Source organism: Neodothiora populina (assembly GCF_041146345.1).
Source record: "Neodothiora populina strain CPC 39397 chromosome Unknown canker_contig_8, whole genome shotgun sequence".
NCBI classification, from domain to species: domain Eukaryota; kingdom Fungi; phylum Ascomycota; class Dothideomycetes; order Dothideales; family Dothioraceae; genus Neodothiora; species Neodothiora populina.
The window spans coordinates 384,331-404,560 of NW_027191411.1; the positions used below are offsets into that span (position 1 = coordinate 384,331).

Here is a 20,230-nt window from a genome sequence, read left to right on the forward strand (position 1 = left end):
ACGCCGCACAGGCGTAGTTTCCGATTCCGCAGCCTTGAGATCTCCATGGATTATCCTCGCCGGAGGGAGAATGGTGGATGAGTGCTGAAAGGCCAACAGCTCATATAATGTTACTGTCTGCTGGCAATTCGCCTAGTGCTTTAGGTGGCTTGGGCCATTTGTGATCTTCGCAATGACCAAAATAGTTGCAAGCACAGCTCTGTGGCGAGGGACAGCTGAGAAATGTCAGTATTTTCCATTAAATCTCACTACTCTTCACTTACTGGACCGCGTCATTGGTCATGATATAAGCCCACAGTTTCTCTAGAACCCTCCCACTGATATCATCATGGAGATCAGTGTTCAGCAACCACTCGCGCATGATTATGTACTGTTCTTTAGGGCGCCTGAGAATCGCTTCACGAGTGACAGCAAATTGAGCACAGCACTGTGAGGCAATGGTATGAGGAATATCAACACCAGGGAAGAATGTTTCCCATACCTCTGCAATTGCATCTTCTGCATCTTGCCTGTGGACACCAGGTCCCCAGACAACGCCGTCTTTCGTGATAGGATTGATTTCTGCAGGACAGCTCGGATACCAGTCACATCGGAGAGGTACATAACCTACCTCCTGCAGTGCCTGAATCCGAAGCGCCTTCAAGAGATGCACGATATCGGCCTCCTGGTGCCAACTGTCCCTGTGACCATGCACAAAGACAGCGTGAGGTGGTAGGAATTCGTAGTTGTTGATGATGAATGTCAAATATACCATGGCCTCATGCCCTGTGTTCGCTGGTATAGCTAAACGGGAGGGTGTATTTCGATCATCAACGTTATAAGGATATAAGTCGTAGCTACACACAACAATTAGACCGATTTGTGGGCGCCAATGGTCATACTGGGGACCGAATGCCTACCTTGAAGCCAGGCTCTCCATCCAAGCTACATCCTCAGTTGCTTGTGCTGCCGCTATGAGAGCCGGTCTGGTTGGTTTCCTGGACTCGTCATACTCGGGCGGGACGCCATGAAGTACTGAGCCTTCTCCTGTGATATAGTCACCCGTGTATTCTTTTCCGCCACTGGACGAGTGAAGCTGGGGACTTGATGGTGAAGGTCGTGATGCTCTTTGCCAAGACACGTGGAGAAAGAACAGCAAAAAGACGCCGACAAACGCTATGCTTCCAACCTTGACTCTATGTGACGTCCATGTCAATTGACGGGAGAGTTGCATGACTACTTGACATCGAGTCTCTTTGACGAGGAAGAAATAATCATCCCAACGGTAGATGAGAGACTCGGTGTTCATCGGCCAAGTACCTCTTGTAATCTCAGGCTCGGCGCTGCGTAAGCACACAGACCTTATCGAGGCGCTTTGCCCAGACATCACTCACCCGCCTGAAACCTCCATACTGATATTTACTTTGCTTTACGCGTCCAGCTTCGTCGCCGGCCTACTACTATTCCTTCGTCTGTCTGGATTTGGCACCATGCTTGATATACATTAGAGCATCCAAAGCCCCACATTGCTCAGATCGTTCAGTCTGAGTAATTTGAAATGTGGCTTCGACTAGTTCAATGATCTAACAAGTTGCCTGTGCATCAACGTGGTTCATGGTACAACACGCCTGAACTATCCACGCGATTGCATATCGCCGCAAGAATTGACGTGTACCATTCTTCGCCTCTGACAACGGCCTAGATCGTCATAGAATGTAAATTCACCGAGGATCGAAAATTGACGCTGACATGTTGTCCGAGTTTCGAAACACAAAAATCTACTGAATGTGAGCCAAATGTGTGCATACAAGCTCTAAGGATTCAATTAAGTCGCTGCGCTGGCATGAGCTTGCGTGGCTGCAGCTGGGTCAACGATAAGAACAATAGAAGGATTTGAATTGTTTGAAATGAAGACGAGCAAGCTGGAAAGATAACGCTACCACTAACAAGTTATGGGTGTTCACTGCTCTGGTCTTGTGCCCTCAATGGCATATTGACTTCATATCAAAGAAGTCGCCAGTCAGTCCCCCTCACTGACTTCGGCGTTGTGCCCATACTACTCATCCCACGAACACACGCTATAGCAGGGATTGTTCAACCTTGTAGTGAGTATGGTTGGCTACGCACAACACTATGCGATATCAGTGCTCAGCTGGTAACCCCATATGTCATCGGTTCCATGGTATGTAAGCAGTCGATGACTTCATCTGTCCGGGCTCTCTGGCCTGTTATGAATTGGCGTCAACCTGCTTTTTCAACCCCCTCTGCCACAACGGCGATAATGGAGACGGAGTGTACACAGGAGGGGTCTTGTGCGGTGCACCTGTACAATGAGACGGTGTGAATCAGTATGTCTCATAGGTACTTCCTTGTAAAACAGTATCACATATATCGGCATGGCATCTCAATTCTACTCAAAAATCAGAAGTCCACGACTGATATTCGTGATGGATGAGGGAACAGGCTTTTTTTCCTCGAGTGATGCAGTGTGTGCTGTGCGTCTAACAAAACCTGCTGTCGAGATGGAAGAAGTGATATCTGGTTAGACGACACTTGCGATGCTATCACTGTCAATTGTACAAGCAGGTACACGACTTACTATGGTCCTTCTGAATCATCCTCCACGAAATACACTTCATCTCCTACCACGTTAGCTTCGACTGGATTGGCTCGTCCAATGGCGCATGGCTGTTGATCTGGGTATTGGCAGAAGTAGTAGTGGCGGCCCATCATGTGTTAGCCTAAGTCGCCTATGAGAAATACAAAATCAGAAGGAACATGAATGACTTGACATCGCGGCGACATCGGCAGTTCTTGCGAGACCATGATCAGCATCACCCCTTTGCTCATGAGGACAGTCGGGGACATTGCTTTGAAAACAAACTACCTTAGCTGCGGTATCCCAGGATCATGGAGCAAATGAGTTATGTAGAGAGGGAGGCATTGAATTACTTCAATCAGAATACATACCAAATATACTGAAAGACTTGGAATGACACATTGCATACTTTGAACTACACAGAAACCTCAAATCTTGGAATATATCCAAAGGTAACATTCTTAATACACGCCTCGACCATCTTCTTTCCAATCCCTGATGGTTCATAGTCTGTCACATTATGGAGGCGATTTGACATGCACTGCGTAGAATCACTGTAGTATAGCTCAAGATTATATTGAGACTCTATATGTATTAGCTTGAACGCGGCGGTAAGCCAAGAGATGAGATTGTATGTCATGAGTGTAACAGAGAGGTGGGACACCTCAACCCCATCTGTGTGTACGTTGAGGATAGAGGCCCCACTGTCGAGTCAGTTCAATCAGGGCACGGATCAAATAATGCGGAGAAATCATGAACACAACCAACATCTCTCCTCCATACTTGTATTCTGCTACCTCTAATGTATGAGTCCACCGTTTGGTTAAAGTGGTCCTGCAGATTTCTAGGCTGTGACTGATTCATATCATACAATGCGGAAAAAGGATAGTGTAATGCGTTCGTCAGAAAGAGTAGCTATTGCCGTCTGGATCGGCATAGTACTACGATCAGCTCTCGGCCGGCCTTGATTAGCACATGGCCTATCTAGAGTCTTATCTATCTACCTCAATCACTTGGTTCGCATACATGGTATGTTACACTATGATGCCAATCAATTAGAGATCGCAACACAGTTCCCTGCACGTTGGCAGGATAGCTCTACGTGATTCGCTCCATTTGGTATTTGTTATCATGCAAGATCGCCGCCGGCTCGCCAGACTGCCAACCCTCGCTTTAGTGATGGTCGTTGACCTCAATGATAGGTCGACATACCTTATAGAAGCGACTGTCTCGTGAAGAAGCAGTTCGAAAACAGCATCACTTTACAGAAGTCGAACTCCTCGTTCTATACGTCTTGTTGTGAAGTCTGCAAACTCGAGATGTCACAGGAGCCTTCTATCTCAGAGAAGACCGCCCATGGTGGGGTGATGAATTCGGGCGAGGACCCGGAGAAGGTGATCCAAGGCACCCTCGAGGATTACGAGGTGTTCAAACAGACTGCAGATGGAGTCGATTTCAGGACGGTCGGTTGGCCTCGCGCCTCTGTCATCTTCCTCAAGGTAGAGTTACCAACAGCTTGCGAGCCAAACAAGTACTGATTCTCTATGGACAGATTATATTCGCTACTGGTGTACTGTCGATTCCAACTGCCATGTACTCTCTTGGTGCCCTGGGCGGGGCACTCTCAGTCGTCGGCTGGACTGCCTTGAACACATACACTGCTATGATTCAGGTATGTTCGATGCTGCTCGTTCAGAAACTGGTCGGCGATGCTAATCATGGCTTTAGGGAGACTTCAGAAATAACCACCCAGGCTGCCATTCAATCGCTGATATGGTAAGGCGTAACGTAAACTCATGTTCTACTTCAAAATGCTTACAGGATCATACAGGCGAACGTTGTGGGAGGTGTAGTCACTAGGGAAATATGTGGCGCACTCTTCATCATTGCATACGTTCTGTGCACTGGGTCTGGAATCATCGGCGTTTCCACTGCGCTGAACGCCCTTTCCCATCATGCCGCCTGTACTGTATGGTGGTCATTTATCGCTACAATTGTGGTTGCTTTGACAGCGTCCGTTCGTAAATTCCATCAGATTGGCTTTCTTACTTGGGCTGGCTTCGCGAGTATCTTTGTCGCAGTCCTGATCATCGTCATTGCTGTCACTACTCGCGACCGACCAGCCGCAGCACCGCAGACCGGCGGCTACGAATTGGGCTACTATGTCATCGCTTATCCGACGTTTGCAGCTGGAATGGTCGCCTCGTGTACCATCTTTGTGTCCAGTGCTGGAACAAGTGCCTTCCTTCCCGTGATATCCGAGATGAAGAATCCTCGCGACTACCGCAAGGCGTTGTTTGCATGTATGGGAATTGTTATGGCTGCCTATCTCTCCTTCAGTCTTGTCGTCTATCGATGGTGTGGACAATGGGTCGCAAGTCCATCTCTAGGGGTGAGCAACTAGAAACCATGTGGGAGAAGCCAGCTAATAGCGTCACAGAGTGCTGGACAAACGGTGAAGATGATCGCATATGGAATTGGTCTTGTGGGACTTATTGTCTCAGCCTGTCTATATCTCCACGTTGCCGCAAAGTATGTGTTTGTACGCATCCTGAGGGACTCGGTGCACCTTCAATCGAACAGTCTTATCCACTGGGGAACCTGGCTGAGTTGCACATTCGGCCTTGCCGCGATCTCATTCATTCTCGCAGAGGCAATTCCCATCTTCAGCTACATCCTCGCGCTTACTGGATCAATATGCTTTGCGCCAATCGCCATATGTCTTCCTGCTTGGCTATGGATGTACGACCGCGGTCACTACAGGAAGGGTGCAGTGTGGCAGCAGCTATGTTATTGGTTCCATGCTTTCCTGATCCTATTAGGCCTTTTTCTCCTTGTTGCTGGTACCTATGGCGTCGTTGTTCAGATCAAGGATGCTTACGCAGATGGTCAAGTCGGTGAGTTTGTATGGAATGATCTTGTGTTAGTTCTTGAACTAACTAGTATTAGGCGGCGCGTTTTCATGTGCCGACAACTCTGGCTCTTCATAGGGTTATGAGATAATACGATAATGGATCCAAGGAAATCCACTCTGGCGGGTGTGATGATGGTACTATTCACAGTCTTGATTTCATGCTGTACTGCGATATACTAGGTATACACTAGAGGTCATATGAATTGGTTCAGCTTCATGTGTGCGTTGCCAATGAAGGATGATGCTCCATTTCTATAGCCATATCAGAAATGCCCTGCTGCGATGATGCATTTATGTGCCGAGCTATGTTGCGTCGTCCAAATAATTCAGTAAGCCCTCACTGCTTCTTCATCCATAGTTCAGTATGCCCTCACTGCTTCTTCAGTCATAGTTCGGTATGCCCTCACTTTTACTTCAATTATGATTCAGTAGGCCTTCACTACGACCGCGACCCGCCCCTCTTCTTCAGTATATTTGCGTTCGACGCTCGGATCAGCCCCCTCCCTCTCTGCTTTCCTAGCACGTTCGCATCAGTCCTTTTCTTATCACGATGACGCTTCTGAGCGGCAGCTGCAGCAGCAAGTCTTGTCAATGTCTCCTCCTCTGTTAAAGTTAGCAAGACGCTTCGCCCAGTACTGTAGTTTGCGAAATGATAACGTGACTGAAAATACAGTAGAGGAACAATCAAACCGCAGTCAGGACTTAGTGAAGACGCGATCAAGATCGTCGTCAACTGGAAGGCATCATGATTTCTTTGAGTCATCTGTATGTGTTTTACATTGATACATCCTTGCTACGTATCTGCATACGTATCATTCTCTACCTCATGCGTGCCTTGCTTGATCAAGTCCCCGATCCAGCATATTCAGACTAAGTATGTAAGAGGATATCGCACCAATATAATCAAGCAAGCTGGCTCGATACATAATGACGGAATTTCCAGCAGGGTCACGTCGAGTGAGCTAGTGTACCCGTAATTCTCTTGAAGATGTAGTTTTGTTCCGCCCGAGGAAGACATCAGCTGTGGGATTGCGCGTGTAAATATAGGCATTCCAATCTGAGGGCACCTCGCCGGACCTTATGCGAAAGATGGATACTATCGTCTGAGTAGTGAAATCGATGTGCTATTGTTGTAAAGTCGTTTCCATATTCGTTCATATTCAGCCGGTGACCTTGCTTAGTTAGTATGCACACCTCTCACCACTGATACCACCGTCTCTCCGTAGAACCGTAAAGTGGTATGCGGTGACGGTAGTACAGGAGTCCCAGTAAACGAAGTTGGTGTGATGATCGAGCATGAATGAATCCGAGGCGCATAGAACCTCGCTACTAGCAAGTTCCTTCCAATACGGGATTTTCATATTCTGATAACCTACGTGTGGAGGTATATGTAGGGAATGTGGGCCATGCCCAACGCGAAAGACCCTCCAATAGAGAATACAACACATTCAGATCGTTTACAACTCAGCCAAAACTACGAGCATTCTTCTATAAGATCACAATCATCAGGGACCATACAAGCTTCAGCTTACCTGATTGTTATGGCTGCCGTTGTTGCTTAGGCATCTTCCCTGACTTGACCTTAGTCCAGCAGTAATCAAACAAACCGAATCACCGAATGGGACCCCTAGTGCTCCTCTACCACCTGCGATTGGCACCTCAATGCAACAGCTTCAATCAATGGCAGAAGCTGCACCAGAGATCGGGCCAGTCTATTGCACAAGAAACATCTTGTAGGACGTCGACTATCGTCCCTGTAACTCCTTCTCTGAAGGCCGAACACCGAGCGCGTTATGCCAGTGGGAATTCTGCAGACACCTTGATGCTGTACCTCAAAGCCAATGCCACTGTGGACGAACCGTCGATCTTTCATGGTGCTATAGAAATCGAGTCTACTAAATATTGCTCTGATTGCCCTACCATATACGCTACAGCTCTATTGATTGTGGAAAAAGTATTCTGGACATTGTGGAGCTGACTAGGATGGAAAAGGATATTTCGTAAGTGGAAGGTGGGCGACAGGGTATCATCTTAGGGTGGAGGTCTTCCGCGTAAGTTACAAGAAAGAGCTACAGCAGAAATGCCTTTTCATTAGAAGTCCATTTTCTCGCCGCTGAAGTGACTATGTCGCGAACGACAGCGTCCATGGTAAGAGCATAGGTTCGAGTGAGTAACAAAGAACTGTAACAACCCCTTATCTAGCAACTTTGTCTTTCCCCTTAAGTCTTCCTGAGTTCTGGTCATGTTGAACCACGTAGTGATGCGCAAGCAATACTGTAGTCATAGTCACGAGCAGGACTAGAGATTAGTCCAAACTGATCGTGATGGCAGTAAAGGTGATAGTCTGCGTCGTGACCGTACTGGAATGACCTGCTCCTGTTGGACTGTGTGTACTGTCATTCCACGTCCAGGCATTGCTGAAGCTGACGGCGGTATAATCATTCTGTTACTAATCAACATGATCTTGACTTGAGACCCCTTCGTTGCAATGGTATCAACAAGGACACTGAACAAATCGAGTAACCTCTTGACCCAGGTAGGAACATCAGCACATATTGCCAACATGTCTTTAACCTCGATGATGAGAAAGCTTTGTGTATTGGTGGCTAGGACAAGTGCAAGAAGACCAAGCCATTCTTTCTCCGTATGACCATCATTCAATTTAGAGAACTGGAATGATTCCGAATTGGATTTGAAGAAATCATGATTATCGAGCAAGGCCTGGTGGACGAGAGTCTTGCACACATCCGTGAGACAAATACGATCGTCATTAGTTCGCTGCGCCAGATTGAAATAAACCTGTCTCTCTCGTGTTCTTAGGAACTTAATCGCTTCGACAGCGACTCTCCTCACTTGATGCTGCGCCCCCGGTTTAGCCTGGAGTATTAGCAGACTCGACGTATCGGCCAGGTACCATTGTCTCACTTGGCTAATGAATGCATTGGTATCCTGACTTAGTGTTCGATCCGCATCCCGCTGGACCAGTGATTGGTTCTTCAAAAACACTTTCTGTTGACTGACGCGGGGTGTCAATTCTTGCATGAGCAGTCGAATATAGCTTTCACTTGTGAAGTAGTGTATGTCGTAAATCTTAGGCTTAATTGCAGTCAAACCTTCGTGCACGCTGAGGGCGGTCTCGTTTGTTCCTTAGACGTTTAGCCTTACCGTATGTCTCGCAGAGATCCCTTTACTTACTAGTAGTGATATCGACTACCCTCACAATATAATCACTCAGACGCTGGATCTGTGCTTTTTGCTCACGCAATTGTTGTTGCTGCTGTAGCAAGACAATGTACATATCTCTGAGTTCCGTACTGTGCGCTACATCGGCGTTGGCTTTGATTTTTCCTAAGGTGACTCTTATATCCTCTAGTATATCGTTATAGCAAAGGCTATATGGACTCCATACCGCTTTTACCAGTCGCTTCATGAGATGGTACTCATACCACGTCGCAGCTCGCTGTCAGAATGCCATTATCTGAACATAGAGTAAGGTTACTGTACTCTTCATCCGCTCGGTCTGGTAAAGATGGGCTTCTATGCTGACCAACTGTAAAGCGTCTGCTATCTCAATGAATGCGCGTGAAAACTTTGTTATAAGTTCACTGTAATTTATTATGCCCTGCAATTTGTCAGCCACCTGTACTGGATCAGATCCTGATGCGGACATCTCACCATCAACACAAACTTGGCAGCACCCCAAGCTAATGACACATACTCAGGGTGATGCTGAGAGAGCATGTCTAGAATCGTACTATAACGCATGATTCTTCCTGATATTTCTGCAAGACATTTCCCGACTTTCTTTCGCCTCGAAGACGAACGTTCATGAGCCGTCTTTGCATCGTCGACAAGTCTCATCACATCTTCCATGCACCCTTCATTACTGAATGATATTGTTCCAGATACGTCTGTAAAGTCCTGAAAATAGTGTAATGCTGAGTCGTATGCTGCTTGAGCAATATCTGTTCCTCTATACAACGAATGAATGGACCATTCTCTTCACATGTTGTATGATCAACGTACATTACATCTGGTATAGGCTTCCACCAGGCGGAAAGCGTATCCCGTTGAACTAAAGTCATGACTTTCCACGAGTGTCATCCGAGATTGCTTTCCCTAGTTTGTGTTTCTTTGAAGGCATAGATTACGACTTCGAGAGGAGGCTGAGTCTACCTTGCCAGTCCAGGCGCTTATTCGCATCGCCACATAAGTCTTAGCCTATACATACATGATTTACCGTGCAGTCAGTATTTGGCAGCTCTGATTGGGTAAGCGCGCTTGTCATATCGCGTCCTTCAACCAGCAGGCTGAGATGATCTTCGATGCCCGACTCTCTTAAAATCCCTCGATCGGACGCCTCGTCTGCCATTATCCCCCACCTCTCGCTCACGGATTGTTAAGATTGTATCTTTACAATCACTTTCATAGCTTTTTCCGAAGTAGAGATGTCTTACAGTTCCACAGCTCCCCTCGTGGAGCACAATCCATGGAAGCATGATCACGATGGCGGCTCCTCAAGCTTGACTGAAACACCACACACCAGCTCTAGGAGGAGCATGCTCACTATACAAACTGATTAAAGCTCCGGCGAGGATGCCGCCAGCTACCTTGTCGTTCACGAAGTGTTGTGCTCGGGACGACGACGTGGGCGTAAGGACCATCACAACGAGCACTATTTCGATATTCCACGACTATTGAGTGGAGATAGTCGTAACAAGAGTCTGCAAGGTACTAAGTCACTTGATCTATACCAGCATCTAGAAGAAGAGTGACCCGTACCCAGCTTCGTGGTAACTATACTTCATGACTGTGAGGCCTATCACGAGCAGCTCGAAGAAAAGGACCTGTTCCTGCCGCCTTCCAACCTCGAATTCGATCCACTCATGCCATCTTTTGCTCGCTCCTGGTTGTATAGACTAAACAATGATGGACCTCCTGCTGAAGTTGTTAGAGAATATGTGAGCATGGGGACACAAAATTTTCGTAAAGTACTGAACAGTCTGTTGCGATCGATAACACCACCAATTCCGCGAGAATCGCGCCAGCGTCGCGATGAGGGAGACGATGATATGCCACTTCTCGAGACACCGTATCTTACAGTGTTTCACAGCAGAGACACCATCAGGTCGTTGATGCAATCGCATCGCCTACAGTTTCATCAAAAGAAGCAATTGAAACTCTTTCGTGACTATGTCGAACTTACCCATGGGGAGGAGTATACAGCAGCAGATAACCTATTTAGGGACGGACTCGTTTCGAGAAAGCACTTCGCTAATCATTCGGTCCAAACGACGTAGTCGTCCACAAGGACGGAAATGATGTACAAGGGTACATTAATCGTTCCTGTCCCAGGCAAAATCAGAATACTCTCCATCTTAGCTGTCAATTCTGGAAATACGATGGTAATTTCTCCAGAGGATACCAAGAACTGGAGGTACAATGGCCTCAACAGAATGATGTCGAGAATATCAATATCATCACGCTGGATACCTATCCACTCAGATCTGATCAATCTGGTCTGGAAGATGTACTGAGGACCCGGGGCTCCATGTTCTGGAAGTGCCGTTACATCAGAGCTATCAGCTACACGATCCCAACGACATCTTTAGCCCATGATACAGTAAGTTTTGTGAAGTGTGTGTTGACAGCAAGCTAACGGCGCTCGTCAAATATCAGACTAGTACCCGATTTATGATAGATATGGATGCTTATCGTACCATCCATTCAGAGGACACGCCCGAATCTGGAGAAAGAGATGGATCCTAGCTTGGAGGTGATGCAGAACGACAATCCACCCGTGGAACCATTCGTACTACTACTTCCGGCGCGAATAACGGGTTGTGATCTGAATGCTAAAACATGGAGTGAGTACTGCAGCCTTGGTCATCGTTCGAGCTGAGCAGAAACAGGAGTATTGTCGACGACACATATGCAAGACGTGTCCTGAAACAAAAGAGCCTTTGAAGCTTTAGTCTTGGAGGAACGTAAGAAGGAGCTGATCAAAGCTCTTGTGACGATCCATCTCGCAATCAGTGAAACCAAGGACATAATCGAAAACAAAGGTAAAGGGCTGATCCTGTTGCTACACGGTCCTCCCGGAACCGGAAAGACTCTCACCGCAGAAAGTGTCGCTGAACTTGCTGAGAAGCCCCTCTATCGGGTGACATGTGGAGACATTGGTACCGACCCAATCAGTGTGGAAAAATATCTCGACACGATATTCTATGTTGGTCGACGATGGGATTGTGTGATACTACTCGATGAGGCGGATGTCTTTCTCGAAGAACGCACTAAACCAGACTTGAAGAGGAACGCATTAGTGTCCGTTTTTCTTCGTGCAATGGAGTACTACTCCGGCATCATTACTCTCACTTCTAATCGGGTCGGAACCTTTGACGAGGCTTTCAAGTCTCGGATCCAGCTTGCAGTCTGTTTCCCCAAGTTAGACGAAGCCGGACGATTGAAGATCTGGAAACAGGCCCTACCTATGCTGGGAAATGCAGACGATGTCGCGAGTCTCCAAGGGCTTCAGAGTCATGCGTCACAGCTAGCAGCATACGAGCTCAACGGCAGGCAAACCAGAAATACGATGAAGACTGCGAAATATCTCGCTGCTTACAGAAGGGAAGCGTTGGATATCGATCATCTGACACGAGCAATCTCCGTTGCTGAAGAATTTGATCAATACATCGTAAAGACTCAAGGGCACACCGACGATGAATACGCTCGTTTCCAAGGTCTTAGACACTGATGCTGCGGCTCCGAGATTGAAGTCTCCCGTGAGAAAGCAGTCGGAAGTAGAATATTGTACGGAAAAGTTCGTGAACATATATGAATCAAATGATGTAGTGTCTGGAATTCTGTGTGGCCATATATCTCAGTCGAAACATGATTGCTTTTGTTTCGGCCTTCCAGTTCTGAGACTTTTGGTCCTTGAGTGGCGGAAGATATGTTAGAGGCTTGCAGAGGTCGTGAACCATTCAGCAACAAGCTTGTGGGCAAGGTCAGAGTACAGCTAGTAGAAAATTGGATAGCTCCATGGTGCTAGTGGCCAGCCTGTAGATCACTGCCTATGCCTTTGTAAGTCCTTGACGACTCGACGAGCCACTGCTGGACGATCAGCAACATATTTGCTATCTTGTCGGCTGAACAATAGGAAGATGCCACTAACCATCACTGCCCATGTATAATCGAAGACCTAGCCCATGCCTATGCCTGCTCGACCAAGAGCATCCTACATTGCGGCAAACTGCTAGGCCAGGTCATGACCAGATTGCTGCTGCATGCTCTGTGTGCCACCGCCGACATCTACTGGACCACCGTCGAGTGAGGCTATTTGATTGCGCATGTTCTGCTTGAACAGATCATCACCACCTCCAGAAAAGGCTATCAAATCGCGGAAAGTTTGTATTTGCATGTACTGATCCGTGTTTGCAGGGTCTCCTAGGTTCTGCGTGGCGCGTATCGCGGCCCTTCGCTGTTGCCCCAGTTTGCGTTGCTGCATTTGCATCTGTCGCATGTGCTGGGGTGAAAATTGGTCCGCTGGCGGCCAGATGTTGCATCGAACGCTGGTCCTGCAACATTTGCTGGGCGCGCGTCTGCTGTTGGCGCTGCAGACGCTGTTGTGGCTCGCTGAGCTAGGGTTGTTGATGCTGCTGTCGCCGCTGCTGCATTTGTCCGCCGTCCGAGCCTACTTGCTGCAATGGTATACCGCCTTGCATGTTGTTTATCTGCTGCATACGACGTAACTTTTGCGTATTCCTGCCGGGTCATTCGCAGCACCTGCTGTAGTATTATATTTCGCTGGTCGCGCATTACAGCGATTTGCTCAGGAGCTATGTTTCGTGAGAAAAAAATGCACCTGAAGCATCTGACTACGCCGCTGCAGGGCTGCGAGCTGTTGACCAGGAGTCAAGTGCTTCCGGTTCATTCGGGGAGTGCCGTTCATCGTGGGTTGAGATGTCTGTGGAGCATTGTGTTTACTGTCTAAGGTAGTATTCGAAGTCGAAACGTTATTAGTCCTGGAAAAAGACTTAAGGGGTGGGAACATGGTGCGGTTCTCATCCGTGCTCTGCGATCGCTTTGGAACCATTAGTGCAGGACTGATCGATGGATGTCCTTTATCTCTCAAGGCTCCCAAATTCTGCAATTTTTGCACGCCCTCATCGCATGCTCCATCCTCAGATATCGTATAATTGACAAACAATTGCTGCCTCGAAAGGCGACCCGTAAGCAGCGGCATAGCTGCTTCCCTGTCATATGAGTCTGAGCCCGAGGTTGAAGTGGATGGAGCTCTAGACTGGTTGATGAATCGATTTAGGGCTCCTCTTCGCATCCCTTTCGACCTCAATCGGGTCTTCTGGGCGGCCTCTCCATATGTCATGTCCTCAGATATCGTATGATTAACGACGAATTGATGTTTTGGGTCTGCGTTCATCCGCATTGATTTCAAGGTTCCTGGAGACTCCTTTGGACTTGACATCGATTGCAAAGCCATGACCCTTCGTTGCCAGATTTCATCATCAAGGAAGCACAGATAGATCACACGCCGCCCTTGGACATGATCGCAGCCGTCTTCGCGTTGCGTCTACTTCTTTTATTTCCTCCAGCATTTCCCGCTCCCATTCCCGATGTATTGCCCGCTGCATTGCCTCTAGCTCTTCCATTGACAGAGCGGATAGCTCAATCATGGATGGAGGACGACTTGAGCTAGGCACAAGTGATCGTCTCCCCACCAAATCGTCGTCGCGTCGCTTACAATCTCTTGTGGAGAGCAGATCGCCCTCATGCTGAGTCAACATGACAGCATGTGTGTACAGAAGACTCTCATCTTCCAGGGGCAAGGTGGGCCCAAGGCCGCTGCGAGCCCTATTCATTCCAGATCACGAAGAAAGCGGACAGTATATGTAAAAGGTTTCGATATCTCGGACTCCGCGGTCTGCGAGCTCTGCGGTGCGGACTACGCTTTGTTGAGCACTTCTTAGGTTGTCAGACTTGGAGTCACTATGAAATGGCTTCCAGAGCTACCTTGCTTGCAGGAGGATATCTTACGTATAGGGCCAAAGCCAAATGTTGTGGCAACCTGGATGTGTTGAGTTCGTGGCACCTGACTGGGGAAGGGGGAGAGAGACACGGGGAGAGACTGATCAACTGCCCATGGAAGGTTGGCAGACGATCAATGTCAACCCCAGCAAAGCAAGGTCGAGGCGATGAGGCGATGCTTCGTTCCCATGCATATGCACGCTATGCCGAGGGAAGAATGGCCACGATTCATCTCTGGTATTCACGCATCCTTCTACCCTCCCTTGTTCAACAGCTTCGGGTGCAATCTTCTAGGATTGATTGTAGAAACTGTGGTATTGGATCAAACTTTACGTCTTCCCTATCATGGCTCACCCTCTAAAGCCGCTTGTCCTGGGTCTGAGGTCCTACAGCAACGGAGATCGATGTCAGTAGCGCCAAACGAATGGAATCCTATATATCTTTCTATTGCAGATCTATGCTTGAATATCGATGCAATAATGCGTGCAGTGCTAGATACAACATGGCAATGTTACAAGCAATGTTTTCCTCGATCCGGATCACCCCATAGTACAATGAGCCAATATTGATGCTGTCGACCCAGGGATACCGTTCTTTTGTGTGAAGAACGGCCTTAGAAATACACGACCGAAATGATGGAGCTCGTACTGTAAGTGTCACAGCGTGACCTTCTCTAGGTCGAGCTGACTCAGAAGCAAAGGCACACGTTTAAGTGATTGCAAGGTCCGCGTCGACCTCATGTTTTGAACCGATGACCATCTCAATTACGATTAATGTAGCGCGGGGACCGCAATGACTTGATCTGGCGTTGTCACAATTTCGCAGCACAGAGGATATGAAGTTGCAGGGCTTATGATTCGAAGCTTTAGTCTCTACTGGAAGCCTTGCTGCATGTGGGATGCTTAGCCACACAGCAAAGTAGCTCACCGAGTCATGTCCGCATACTGTTCCATAGGGAATCGTTCGTTGGCAGGTCGTCGTCCACTGACTTGTGCCTCCCAGAGGATGAAATCGCCCTAGTTTCTGACGTGTGAAAGCCTGATTCTATGGAGAATAGGCCGTCAAACGTGGCGACGGCGTCACGAGATGCCATTTCATCTTTCTTGCAAGCTAGACTGCATGTGTGATATCTTCTTGTGATTTGTGGAGCACTACGATGCTGTTCTGTCGCAGCCATAGGTCGATTAACAGATGCAACAACCGCTATTTGTATGCTAGTGTAAGATGAGGCTACCTCATCCACAGCAAATAAGTCTAGATGACCCAATTTGATGTATAACCATTTACCCTTGAGACGACTGTCATCATCGACATGAATGAAAGACAGCAAAGTCTTGGTGAGCAACTCGCCCACAGCACGGCAAAAGCAACAGATGCCTCTGATCTAGTCATTGCATATGGATTCCGCACTTGAAATGGTTCATTTAATCTTATCGACCGTAGCGCGCGTTGTTACCCCAAGCGTGCGAGTCTGAAGTTCGGCGGGCGAGTTCCGCAATCGCAAGCACCGACGCCGAGTGCCGAATGAGCAGGAGCTTACAAACAGGCCAGCGCCGATTCGTTAGGCTGCAACAACAGGTGACTCTTCACCTGACATTGTCCCCAGGACCGGCCCAGATCTTGTGCGGGTGCGAGAGGCGGCAACGCGCTCGTCCAATGATGGTCTCGCTATTAGATATTTGATGTGTTTTTGCCCGCCGTAGGAATAGCACTCGGTCTCAAAATACATCATGTGCTGTGTACAAGCTCTTTGTGGTGCTATTGTGTGATCTGCCGGTGTTTGACACCAGCGGCTATTTGCAATACATTTAGTCCTTGATCTTTCCGCTTTCTGTAGGTTGCTGTGATTTTCCATATCGTAGTTTGAACACGTCTACTCCCACTGAAGAAAAGTGATACTCGTCTTTGCAACAAAACCAATTTTCGGCTCATCAACTATCAGATCAACACACAAACAATGTCTCCCACCTGGACAATCTCCTCCCACTTCTTCAAGGGCGTCAGAAGCCAAAGCCCGCCCCCCATGAACCCACAGGGAAAGGTCACCCAGTCATCAATCTCTCGATTGACTCAGTCATTCCAATCCACTGCACCGACGATGCCGCAGGTCTTGCCTGCCCCTATCGCGGTGGCTCAGCAACATATCCCTCAGGTCCAGAGAAGTGAATGCTAATTCCCTTCGTTCTTGAGAAATGATATATCTTCTCATTCGGGGTTACATGGATTACTCGTCTGCACGCAGCGATGTCTCAAGGTCTATTGATGCGCTTCATGGTATCATAAGCACCATGAATGGCGAGCCTGGGCTGGGCTGGGCTTATGGCCCATCCATCATGTCTACAGTGACCAAGTCAGGGGACTCGTGAGAGACACTACTGTCGACACGACTAGGCATGCCAAATCGAACATGGTATGGCTCATGCAACAGGCCCTCATCAAACATGCACAACGCCTAGAAGAAGCAACACTTTTACTTCAAGAAACAACACCATGCATCACCCCTATGCATCGCCCCAATGCCTCCACTCCATTTAACCACGTCAGTCAGACCATCCATATCTGGTCTCCAACCTCGAGCATCGGTCGTGAACGTCCGTCCGAATATCGACCAGAAGCGTCGATGATCGAGCGCTCGCTGCTATTTGGTCTCAATCCGCGTTCAGCGCGACGTATTGGACAGGGTGGCGAATGGTCACTTCATGCTCCGGAAATTGAGAGCTACGGCACAAGTGACACTGCGAAGGCTCACGGGGTCTGAAGTGCAGGCCTGTTTCGAGCGAAAGGATGGGACGTTGGATGGTAGAAGGGCGAGGATAGCATGGCGTCGATCAGCAGGCGGATACTCGTCACGAGCACGGAGGGATAGTTGCGCTCAACTGAAGCTTATGCCAGTCCTATTACATGTTTCCTAAAGACTTATATCGGTCAAATGCCGTAATGTGTACATGCAATCCAGCATCGAAACAATTCATGACATCGTAATTCATCAATTTCGTCCCAGACTTCCCATCACCCACTTCCTCCTCCCTAAAACACTACTCATTCATACAAATAGCCAACAACCCTCTTCTCGATCTTCCTCGGAGGCGCAAACAAGACATGTCCACACTCAAACTCCACGGCATCGCTAGCATCGTCGAAGTTCCTGACCGAGGGTGCTTTGGTGTATAATGCTCCCGAACTCGATGCTACGCCTTTCTTGGCAGCAGACGAGAGATCGTTGAGGGCCTTTTGTTTCTTTTGCTTTAGTTTGAGGGCGTCTTCGCGCTGCTGTTGATTTTCTGTTACAAGAGAGGAAGGACTGGCTGTTCGATTGCCATCTGGTCGTTGTTGGAGTTTCGGCGCTTGAGTCTTTGTCGTTGTTTTGACTCCACTGTTGGCGATGTTGCCTCCTGATGGTAGCTTTTGAGCGTTGGTGTCAGTTCTGAATCCCAGTGGTCTCGGAGTCTTCGATATCCCAGCTGGCGCATGCGTTGGGACTTTCGGGGCTGATAGTGGTGGTGCAGAATGGACAGTGGGTGTTCGTGACGCGACTGATCCGCTCAGACTGCCGTTCCTGCTACGGCTGGGACCAAGCTTCGGTGGTGCACGCTTCTGCTGCTTCGAAGCTTCCTGAAGCTGGAGAGATTGTTGGATAGTGAGATCGCGTAGACGGGCATTTTCATCTTTCAGTTTTGTCATGTCTTGATCGTTCGTTGGCGAGTCGTTGGGTCGAAGGCTAGACGTAGTGGAGCTTTCTGCAATGGTATCTCGAAGGCGTGTGTTCTCATCTTTCAGTTTCTTCATATCCTTTCTGTCGATTGCCGAGTTGTTGGCACGAGAGTTGGCTATACTGAAAGCCTCCTGAGCACGCTTGAGTTGTGTTAGTGCATCGTGCAGTTCTTTGTGCAGTCTTTCGACCTCTGCCGCAAGTTCAGATGAGTCCTCTCGTGCCTCGGCTTCACGTCGATCAAGGTCCTTTCCACGTCGGTTAAGGTCTTCTTCTCGCTCCGTCAGATCAGCATCACGCTCTTTAACTTGTGCTTTTCGCTGTGCGACCACCGCTTCATCAGAAGCGAGATCGCGCTCTCGAGATCGACGATCGTCAAACTGTTGCTGCAGATCGGCCTGCCGCTTGGCCCAGTCTTGTCTTTCTTTTGAGCTCTCATCACTGGTCTCTCGGAGTGCTCTCTGAGTAGAAGCAAGCTCCTCTTCTTTGGCGTCCAGCTGGTCTTTCAGTTTCTGTTGCGTAGTTTCTTTGGCCGCCAACTCCTGCTCTTTTTCATTCAGATCTGCTTCTCTTTTTTGAACTGCTGTAATCTGCTCTCCCTTGGCTGCCAATTCTTTTTCTTTTCGCTTCAAGTCTTCACCTAGACTTTCTGCGTTCCACGCCTTCGGTATGTAGCCAGGAGCCTGTGCTTCTTTTAGATACCAAGTCAACGCATGTGACCAGTTGGACTTGAATAAAATATTAGTGATGGTTCACACAAGGTTTATGGAATGCAAAGTTTACCTGTTTCGGCCACACGTAGACAGTGTTGTTATTCTTGTAGCTGCCATATGAATTACAAAGATATGCATCGGCATAGTCATTACATTTCAGCCTAGATCATGTCAGCGAAACAAGAATTAACCACAAAAGCACCAGAACCCTACCAAATAGAACCTGCTTCGTTGCTTTTAGACATAGCCCACCATTGCTTAGTCTCGGACGTGCCAACTTTGCCAGAAGCACTACCACTTGTGGCGTTGAGCCATTCGCCACTGGACGCATTCTGAAAAGCGACCTGATCTTGCGCATCGCCGTATTGAACAGTCCACTGTTGTTCCGCAGAGCCGTTACAGTCTTTCGCAAAGATGCCTCGAGCAGTCGCTTCCACACAGGTACCACCAGATACGGCAACAATGTAAAATGCCGGACCGGCGTCACTATTATCTGGGGCTGACATGATTGCAATGAGAGGAATGCTGCTGTCGATATCTTCGCCCGCGGACACGACGAATCGCTTTCTTATCTTTCTTGTGAAACCGTAGTATGCTTTGGAAGATACAGCTATCACTTGCGCCAAGAAGGCGAAAACGAAAGACGAGTATCGCGCTTTACCCATCGACAGGAATGGCGTGAAGCAAAGAAAAGAAAAGCAACGAGAGACCAAATTGGCTACTTACTGTTGCTGGATCTCACCATTGCTTGGGATCAGCTCGGAGTGGTTTCATACCCTGTCGACTCTGCCGCAGTCATGAACAAGGTTGCAGGAGTGTTCGTCATTGCGACTGCTAGAAAACTATGTCACGTTCCCCGGATGGACGAGGATGTTTGTTATTGCAACCGACTAGCCTACATGCAGAGGCGATCAATATCCGATTGGGGGGATTGCAGGCATACCGTTGTTGTGGAGCTCGAGCGGCAGATACAAGATATTGGATGTAAACAGTGGCTTGTAATCCCTGTCGCTGATGTGGGGTCGAGATACAGTAGGTACTGTACTGGCTTGTACCTTGAACATGTTCGATGATCAAATCTTGCCAAGAATAGTGGGGAATTCCGAGATGAACGACTCGCGTTTGTTTACCTTATGTTCACCGATTTCGACTCCCGTTTCAGGCTTCCATTGTATAGAATCACCACACGCAAGGTTCGTGCTGTCTTGTAGGAGCAGACCGGAAACAAAAAGGAATGGCAGAGGATACCAAAACGTACAGCAGCAGGGATT

The 20,230-nt window shown here is 48.2% G+C and overlaps 3 protein-coding genes across 6 annotated transcripts; 1 reads left to right on the top strand and 2 right to left on the bottom strand.

Annotated features, from left to right (window-relative positions):
- Nucleotides 1-100: 100 nt before the first annotated feature.
- On the bottom strand, nucleotides 101-1,213 carry AAFC00_006617 (uncharacterized protein; the record flags this gene model as incomplete). 2 transcript variants are annotated; one of them, XM_069347838.1, is made up of 3 exons in its annotated part: nucleotides 101-215; nucleotides 264-836; nucleotides 900-1,213. In XM_069347838.1, 3 exons carry the CDS (start codon nucleotides 1,211-1,213, stop codon nucleotides 101-103), a joined length of 1,002 nt encoding a protein of 333 aa, XP_069199470.1. The 2 variants fall into 2 exon arrangements, with proteins under 2 accessions (XP_069199470.1, XP_069199469.1); XM_069346600.1 differs by having other exon boundaries at nucleotides 900-919.
- Nucleotides 1,214-3,897: 2,684 nt separating this feature from the next.
- On the top strand, nucleotides 3,898-5,568 carry AAFC00_006618 (uncharacterized protein; the record flags this gene model as incomplete). Of its 2 annotated transcripts, none has more annotated exons than XM_069346602.1 (6): nucleotides 3,898-4,077; nucleotides 4,131-4,250; nucleotides 4,307-4,354; nucleotides 4,410-4,970; nucleotides 5,019-5,475; nucleotides 5,522-5,568. In XM_069346602.1, 6 exons carry the CDS (start codon nucleotides 3,898-3,900, stop codon nucleotides 5,566-5,568), a joined length of 1,413 nt encoding a protein of 470 aa, XP_069199472.1. The 2 variants fall into 2 exon arrangements, with proteins under 2 accessions (XP_069199472.1, XP_069199471.1); XM_069346601.1 differs by having other exon boundaries at nucleotides 5,528-5,568.
- Nucleotides 5,569-17,576: 12,008 nt separating this feature from the next.
- AAFC00_006619 (uncharacterized protein) lies at nucleotides 17,577-19,624 on the bottom strand (the record flags this gene model as incomplete). 2 transcript variants are annotated; one of them, XM_069346604.1, is made up of 3 exons in its annotated part: nucleotides 17,577-18,974; nucleotides 19,030-19,120; nucleotides 19,173-19,624. In XM_069346604.1, the coding sequence occupies 3 exons, from the start codon at nucleotides 19,622-19,624 to the stop codon at nucleotides 17,577-17,579; spliced, it is 1,941 nt and encodes a 646-aa protein (XP_069199474.1). The 2 variants fall into 2 exon arrangements, with proteins under 2 accessions (XP_069199474.1, XP_069199473.1); XM_069346603.1 differs by having other exon boundaries at nucleotides 19,173-19,465.
- Between the last annotated feature and the right edge of the window lie 606 nt (nucleotides 19,625-20,230).